We start from the raw sequence: 8,703 nt of genomic DNA on the forward strand, positions 1-8,703 counted from the left end.
AGGCTGGCCATGAGCACGTGGAGAAAGAGGGGGGAAGGTATGAGGGGACAGAGCAGGAGCAAGACGGGAAGAGCAAAAGAACAAGAGGACAAAAGAAAGAGGAGAGGGCAAGCAACCACTTTTATAGTGGATCCGCCTACCAGGCTGTTGCCAGATAATTGTGGGGAGGAGCATACCTAGGTGTTGCCAGGTAACTGTATGGTGGAGCTTAGACAGAATGTTAACCGAACTCACTAGGGCATCCAGAGCTTACCTATGCTAATCTGACTCAGGAACAGAATTTTCTATCCAGAAGTTGGCAAAACTTGAGACCCTGTTCCCCATAAGCCCCCTGGCTAAAGGGTTGAAAACTGGAGCCAGGATAGTTATGCCCTCTGGTCCTGTTACTGCACCTTCCTACAGCCAAGACAGAGACCTACCCTTTGAGATTTCTAAACCATGGGACTTAGCTGGTAGTCACTATAAAGGTCAATTTTAAATTTCTCAACGAAACAAGGCCAAATATGACTAAAGACTGTTGATTTTGTCTGGACCCACAACTTCCTTTCTAAGCGAGAGTGGTACTTTTACATTTCCCAAAAAGCAATTTCCACCGACCTCACTCTAGTTAAAATAGCTTGGAACCTTCTCGTTCTGGGAAATGTAGTCCCAGAAAAAGCTCCAGACCGATGAACTTCCGCCGAGGCATTCTGGGAATTGTAGTTCTGGAGCCATTAGCAGCTAAGTTTGCTTCAGCTCCAGAAGGCTAGGCTGCCTGGCAGTGCTTCCTTCCAGTGAGGTGAGAGCTTGGAGCATCCCGCAGGCCTTCTGTGCGCTGTGCCCCGGTGTGTCCTCTCAGGGACGAGTTTGCATTCCGGTGTGTCCTCTCAGAGACGAGTTTGCATTCCGGTGTGTCCTCTCAGAGACGAGTTTGCATTCCGGGGAAAAGCGGGGCAGCTGTGGCAGCGACCCGTCCTTTTTAACTGGGTTCTGCCTGAGGCCTCCTGCCCTGATTCCTGGACCCATCTCAGCTGCTGGTGGAACCCCGGGAGAGTCTAGCTTCCCACTGGAGCCTGGCAGAGAAGCTGTGGTGACAGATGGCCAGTGTCATAAAGCCTTAAGTGGCAACTCTTACTTTTATGTGTTTTTGTTTTGATTTGGTTTGGTTTTGCATTTATTTATTTAAGAGGGGAGGGTTGTGTCACAGCTTATGTATGGAGGTCAGAAGACAACTTGTGAGAGTCAGGTCTTTCCTTGCACCGTGTGGTGTTCAGGGACTCGAACTCGCCCCATCAGGCTCAGCTGAAGTCACTTCTACCCACTAAGCCATCTTGCAGGGCTTAGATTTCTATTGGTCATTATCTTCGTGCATGTGGAAAAAGAGACTCTGGAGGCTCTGGCAGGTCAATAATGTTTGCTAATTATGAAGCCTTTTAGAGCAGGATACAGAGAGGTTTAACTTCACTCCCATGTATGGAAACAATAACATGTAAGATAGCTGTCACAATTGACAGACCCTTCTGAGGCTGGTGGTCAGTCATGACACAGCATGCATCAGACTTCTGGGGCTGCTTAAACATTTGTGTTTTCTGGGAAACCCATCACCACAGGCAGCCTTGTGAAGGTAAGAGTGCCCAGCACCCCTGAAGCTTCCAGAAATAGAGAATGTGGTGAGTGAGTCTGGTAACCCGGAGGCTTAGTAGGAAGTAGGCAGAAAAGCCTGGTCAGCGCGCACAGCCCTTGGGGCTGATGGAGAAGCTGAGGAAGCCACGTGGACCAACTGTCCTAGCAGTGTTCTCACGAAGCCTCTCTTCCCCAGCTTGCTTCCCAGAGCCCTGCCTTGTCTCAAAGAGAAGAGAACAATGACCAAGTTACAGGTAAGTCGGGTTGCTTCCCCCATCCCCACAGTGGTAGGGATTGAAAACAGGACTCCTGCATGGCGGGCAAGTGCTCTACACAGAGCCTCTCTGAACTGCATGAAGGAAGAGGGGAAGTTGCTGAGAAGAAAGGTCTGGAAGGAGGAGGGATAAGAGAGGACAGTGGGACATGTGCTCAAAGTGCACTGCACATGGGAAAGTGTACAAGGATGAGTAAAAAGAATTTGAAAAAGTGGGCTGCAGAGATGGCTCAGTAGTTAAGAGCACTGGCTCAGTTTGGTTCCCAGCACTCACACCTGATAGCTTACAACTGCCCGTAACTCCAATTATATGTAATTAGAGGATGTCCAACGCCCTCTTCTGGCCTAATTTTATTTTACAATTAAGTATGAGTTCTTCATACTCGTGTTTATGATTTTTTTCATTTAATAATTTTTCATTAGTATTGGGTTTGTGCTTTGTGAGCATGTCAAGACATGATGTAGACTTCAGAGGACAGCTTTCAGGAGTCTCTCTTCTTCAATCTTGTTGAAGTAGCATCTCTTGGTTTGGGGACTCTGGGACAGGCTGCTCTGTCCTGGTGCTCAGTGGCAGCCATCCTAGCCTAATTGGCAAGTTCTAGGACACTGGAGGACCCTGTCCTAAAAACAAACAAACTACCCTAGACAGCACCTGAGGAAGGACACCAGAAGTTGGATTGTAGCCTATTCATGCGTGCACACATACATGCACACAGAAAAGTGTTCATTCATATTTCCTGCACGGGGCGTCCTGTGCATTCATTTCCTGAACAACCAGGGAGCGTCTGGCTGCCACCAACTGCACGGCTTCTGTGGTTGATCCAATTCAGATGATGAAGGAATGAAGGAAGGACAGACTCACAGACACGTGTACAGACAAGCTGGGATCGAATGAGCCGTGTGCTCTGATAGAGACTCCCCAGCAGCCTAGAAAGACAGTGCATGTATTATACAACGCTGAGCACCCAGGGGCATGATTCAGGAACCTGAAACACTAATGCAAAAGGGAGTGCTTCCCATGGTGGTACCCAGCTCCCCAGCTCCCCAGGGCCATCAGTTCCAGGGAGTAAATGCTTGTTTTTCAACAATAGTGGCTATATTCTCTGTTAATTTGTAGGCAGTAAGTATCCCTGATTCTCTGTATTCTGGCCTAAACTGGACACTTTAAAAATCTTGGGTACTTTAGCAAGTGATTAAAAATAGCAGCTTGTCTGAAACTTTCACTTACTGAATTAAATTTTGTTCTATATTTATTGTGTCAATGTGGACGGTTCATTTTAAATTCATCCCTTCAGGGATACTGTGATGGAGGTACTGTTACACAGATGGGGAAACTGAGGCACGGAGAAGTTAGCCTAAGCTCCTCAGGCCAGAGCCTTGAAGTGTGAACCAGGGTTCATAAGGCTTGCAGAGCCTGTGCTCTCACCCCTGACCCTAAATGAGACTACTGTTGACAGGAGTGTGTTCCTGAGCACACAGAATGAGCTGGTTGTCTGTTCTAGAAGGTTCCTGAAGGCCTGTGTCTTAGTCAGGGTTTTTTATTTCTTTCTTTTCCTCCACCCTTGAGGCAGACTTTCCCAGTGTAGCCCTATCTATGTTGGCATTCACTCTGTAGACTAGGCTGGCCTTGAACTCAGAGATTATCATGCCTCTGCCTTAAGAGTGCTGGGATTAAAGCCATGTGCTACCACTGCCTGTCTTAGTTAGGGTTTCTATTGATGCAACAAAAAGCCATGACCAGGAAGCAAGTTGGGGAGGAAGGAGATTATTATTAGGCTCACACTTCCGTATTGTTGTTCATCATTGAAGGAAGTCAGGACAAGAACTCAGAGAAGGAACCTAGAGGCAGGAGCTGATGCAGAAGCCATGCACGTGTGCTACTTGCTGCCTTGCTCCCCATGGCTTCCTCAGCCTGCTTTCTTATAGAACCCATGATCACCAACTCGAGGATGGCACCATCCACAATGGGCTGGGCCCTCCCTCATTAATCAAAATTAAGAAAATGCCTTAAAGCTGGTCCTAATGGAGGTATCTTCTTTTGGTTGGTTGGTTGGTTTGTTTGTTTGTTTGTTTGTTTGTTTAGATATGGTTTCTCTGTGTAGCCTGACTGTTCTGTAACACTCTGTAGACCAGGCTGGCCTAGAAGCCACAGAGATCCACCCACCTCTGCCTCCCAAGTCCTGAGATTAAAGGTGTGCACCACTATCACCCAGTTTATGTGCGAGGTTCTATAAGAAAGCAGACTGGGTAAGCCATGATGAACATTCCAGTAAACAGCACACATGCATGGCCTCTGCATCAGCTCCTGCCTCTGTGGTCCAGCCCTGCTTGAGTTCCCATCCTGACTTCCTTCATTAATGAACAGGAATATGGAAGTGTAAGCCTAATAAATAAACTTTTTCTTCTCAACTTGCCTTTTGGTCACAGTGATTTGTCTCAGCAATAGAAGCTGTAACTGGGACAACAGGCTCTGTATAAACAGTTGCTCAGGTCCTAGTAAAATGGGGTGTGAAAGTGAGGTGGCATGTGCTTGCTGTCACAGGAGGCAGTGACATTCAGGGACGTGGCCGTGGTCTTCAGCAAGGAGGAGCTGGGGCTGCTGGACGCTGCTCAGAGGAAGCTGTACCACGATGTGATGCTGGAGAACTTCAGGAACCTCCTGGCAGTGGGTGAGGACGGGGCCCTGTGTCCTTGGTGATGTTAGAAGTTCACATCCTGTGTCTTAATTACACTCTACTGCTTTCATTTTAGGTTTATTTCTTTTGGGTTTTTTTATATGTATACTTGAGTGTATTGTCTGTTTGTATGTCTGTGCATCATATTCATTTGTGGTGTTCACAGAGGCAAGAAGAGGGTACTAGATATCCTGGACCTAGCATAACAGATGGTTGTAAGCCAGTATGTGGGTGCTGCAACCCCAATCTGGGTCCTCTGGAAGAACAGCCAGCACTCTGAATCACTGAGTTGTCTCTCCAACCTCTCTCTCTCTCCTCCCCCTCCCCCTTTCTCTTTCTCTCTCTCTCTCTCTCTCTCTTTCTCTCTCTCTATCTCTCTCTTTCTCTCTCTCTCTCTCTCTCTCCTCCCCCTCCCCCCCCTCTCTCTCTGTGTTGCACACCACATGTCCAGCTCGCCTTCGTCATTTTCCATCCTGATAATTTTTTTCTCAGGTCATTTTCTAGTTTCCTTGGGGGACCCGTCAGATACTGTTGTGATTTTGCTATTCCTTCAGGACAGCTGATGCCTTCAGTTAGCAGCTGAGATCTCCCTTCTTTTCGAGCCCTTTCCCCTGCCCCTTTGTGAGCCTGATGATCTTAGGTCGGAGAGCAGGTGTTTGACACACAAGGATAGAATAATTGGGCTAAAGCTTTATCTTTATTAATTGACTCAGAAATTATTGTATTGGCATCTTGTAAATTGTGATCTTGTTGTTATATAGATCTGATTGGATAATTAAGCTTTAAGAGTCATGTTTCTACCAGGTAACCAGGTGTTGACATGGCTGATCGTGGGGTGTGGGGGGCGTTGTGTAAAAGCAAGATGAAGTCACTAGCTGGGAGAGGGTAGCTCAGCAGTGAGAACACGCCGAGCGGGACCCCACTGGGATATAGTGTTGTGGCCCACCAGTACCAGTACTAGATAGAGTTGGTGGGAGCCTTTTTTATTATTTCCCATAACACCCACTCGCCTCTGCCCTTGCATTCTGCACCCCACCCACCCAAGCCTTTCCCTCATCAGCAACCTTGTTTTGAGTGTTTGGAGTCTTGCCATCTCAATGCTTCAGCTCTCTTCTCATAGTTTTCAAGCGAACTTGTGTGCTAAGTTTATCCCAATCCTCTCCTACACATGTATGCTCTCAAAGACAATAACGTCCTTGAGCTGGACATTGGCAGCAGGCTGTGTCTGAGCACCACCGCGCCTCTTAGCGTGGATTTAGTGCTTTCCTCCCACTCTGTCTCCACAGCTACATACGGGCCCTGCAAGGCAGGTGTTCAGCAGAGGCTGAAGATGACCTTGAGCCTCCACTCCTGGGCTCACGCCAGATTCTCCACCATGCTCAGATGAGGCTTGTTCTTGGATGCACATACACACTCTTATTGTAGCTCATTGTTTCTCTCTGACGTTGCTCTCTAGTTAATGTTTCCAGAGATAAATGAGAACTTAGCCCTTCAATGTCCCCATCCTCACTGATATCGCCTTCTGTTCTATATTCCCTTCAGGAGGCCAGAGTCCAAACAAGATAGAGACTCTTCATGCAATGGGAGTAAGGTGCCTTTCACTGGAGCGGCTTCCATGCTGGCAAATGACGAGCCATGATGTCAACAAACTAGCCAGAACTCCAGAAGATGGAATAAACACTCAAGGAAAGGGTTCCCACTTCCTGGAGCCATGCCACAAGGGAGCAGAAAAGCCTCCCTGGGCCTCTGAGGATGATGGCTGTCTTGAGAGGCTCACCAGCAACCATTCTGGTATTACTGAAAGTCAAGAATTTCTGTCTGGGGGCGCTCAAAGCTCTTCGAGTAAATCACATCCTAGTGAGAGACATGACCAATGGAAACACTGTCCTCAGACTTGGGTGAAAAATAAGGCACAGCTGTCGGCTCTCAGTGCTGACGTGCTGAGTTGCATTTCCCATCAAGATAACAATATACTGCATAAAAGAGACAAAGTCCCCAGCAGCGGTGACTGTGATCAAGTCATCAATCCCATGTCATCCCTCACCCAGGATTGTGATTACACACAACAGAAGGCCTACCAGTGCAGCAAGGGCCAAGAAGTCTTCAGTGACAGCCCTAGTCTGGAACTTCATCAACAGACCCTCTTAGGAAAGAAGTCCCCTGTGCATAGTACTCACAAGGACACCAGGCAGAGCCCCAGTGTCCTCATTCAACCAAGTGTTCATCTAGGAACAAAGCGCTACTGGTGTCACGAGTGTGGCAAAGGTTTCAGTCACAGCTCAACTCTTCAGACTCACCAGAGAGTGCACACAGGGGAGAAGCCCTACAGGTGCGACAGCTGTGGGAAGGGCTTCAGCCGCAGCTCGGATCTCAACATCCACCGCCGAGTGCACACTGGAGAGAAACTTTACAAGTGTGAGGTGTGTGGGAAGGGCTTCACAAAGTGGGACCATCTCCAGATACACGAGAGAATTCACACAGGAGAGAAGCCATATAAGTGTGGAGACTGTGGCAAACGCTTCAGCTGTAGCTGGAACCTCCACACCCACCAGAGAGTCCACACTGAGGAGAAACCGTATGAGTGTAATGAGTGTGGGAAGCGCTTCAGCTTGAGCTTCAACCTCCACAGCCATCAGCGGGTCCACACAGGAGAGAAGCCATATAAATGTGAAGAGTGTGGGAAGGATTTCAGTTCAGCCTCAAGCTTCCAAAGACACCAGAGGGTCCATACAGGAGAGAAGCCATTTGTCTGCAGTGTATGTGGAAAGGGCTTCAGTCAGAGCTCGAATTTTCAAGCCCATCAGAGAGTTCATACCAGGGAAAAGCCATACAGATGTGATGTGTGTGGGAAGCATTTCACCTGGAGCCTTCACAATCACCAGAGAGTCCACACAGGAGAGAAACCGTATATGTGTGTGGAGTGTGGGAAAGGCTTCAGTCATGCCTCAAGTCTGCAGGCCCATCAGAGTGTCCACACAGGCGAGAGACCATTCAAATGCAATGTGTGCCAGAAAAGGTTCCGTCAGGCCTCAATCCTCCAGGACCACGAGAGGGTACACACAGGGGAGAAGCCCTACAAATGTGACACGTGTGGGAAAGTCTTCAGCCAGAGGTCCGGTCTCCAAGTCCATCAGAGAATTCACACTGGGGAGAAGCCATTCAAGTGTGAGGAGTGTGGGAAGGAATTCAGATGGAACTCGGGGCTTAGTTCTCACCAGAGGGTCCACACAGCAGAGAAACCCTACATGTGTCAGCAGTGTGGGAAGGGCTTCAGTCAGGCCTCACACTTCCACACACATTTGAAAATGCACACCACAGAGAGGATCTAGATCTGCAGCATCTGCAGTAAGGGCTTCAGTCAGAGACCACATCTATCATTAGAGGGCCCACAGTGCAGGGAAACCCTAGGTTTGTTCTGCACTCAGGTGGACTCCACGCTGCTGGTTGTTACCAGTGTCACCAAACCCAGAAGCTTCAGGAGAGATGGTATTTTGGTATTTTGCTCTCAACTCATTCTCCTACTGAGCTCATTATGAAAAAGGAAGATAGTATTTTAGACTGGACCTTCTTAGCATACACACAAACAAACAAAAAACGAGAGACTTATATAATAGAAAAGGATTCTGATTTAATTATAAAAGGAAGACTTGTCAATTGTCAGGAATCAAACCAACAGAAAATCATTGTGACTCCTACTAATGCTGAGATTGTTTCACTGTGGGTAACCAATTGGCAAAAAGCTTATAGCAACTATATGGAAGAAATTGCCAATAAACATCCTAAAAGCACGGGACTTCAGTTTATACAAAGGACTAATTCGATTCCCCACCATATAATAAAAAGAACACTGATTCCTGAAATGCTAACATTTTATACTGATGCAAATACAATGGGAATGGCTGGTTATAACTCAGAAAATTGTAGCAGATTCCCCACCCCCAATTAATTTAAATATTAATACAACAAGAAACCTGTAAGTGGGCAGTGGAAAAGGACGGAGGGTGGAGATGGGAGAGAGAGAATCCACAGCAAGAGAACCCCAATTGGTCACTGCATGTGGCTAGCCATGGAGGCAGTGGAGTAGCTGGGGCCCGAGAGTAGCTGGGTATAAAGAGGGATGGTGCCATTTTTTAATATTTCCCACAACAAAGC

At 47.6% G+C, this 8,703-nt stretch overlaps 1 protein-coding gene across 4 annotated transcripts; it reads left to right on the forward strand.

Moving 5' to 3' along the window:
- Positions 1 to 691: 691 nt before the first annotated feature.
- Zfp108 (zinc finger protein 108) lies at positions 692 to 8,411 on the forward strand. 4 transcript variants are annotated; one of them, XM_017322374.2, is made up of 5 exons: positions 725 to 845; positions 878 to 920; positions 1,799 to 1,856; positions 4,419 to 4,545; positions 6,094 to 8,411. In XM_017322374.2, exons 3-5 carry the CDS (start codon positions 1,842 to 1,844, stop codon positions 7,878 to 7,880), a joined length of 1,929 nt encoding a protein of 642 aa, XP_017177863.1. In that variant the 5' UTR covers positions 725 to 845; positions 878 to 920; positions 1,799 to 1,841; the 3' UTR covers positions 7,881 to 8,411. The 4 variants fall into 4 exon arrangements, with proteins under 4 accessions (XP_017177861.1, XP_017177862.1, XP_017177863.1 ...); XM_017322372.2 differs by lacking the exon at positions 878 to 920 and having other exon boundaries at positions 692 to 778; XM_017322373.2 differs by lacking the exon at positions 878 to 920 and having other exon boundaries at positions 710 to 856.
- The last annotated feature ends 292 nt before the right edge of the window (positions 8,412 to 8,703 follow it).

This window comes from Mus musculus, chromosome 7, assembly GCF_000001635.26.
Source record: "Mus musculus strain C57BL/6J chromosome 7, GRCm38.p6 C57BL/6J".
NCBI classification, from domain to species: domain Eukaryota; kingdom Metazoa; phylum Chordata; class Mammalia; order Rodentia; family Muridae; genus Mus; species Mus musculus.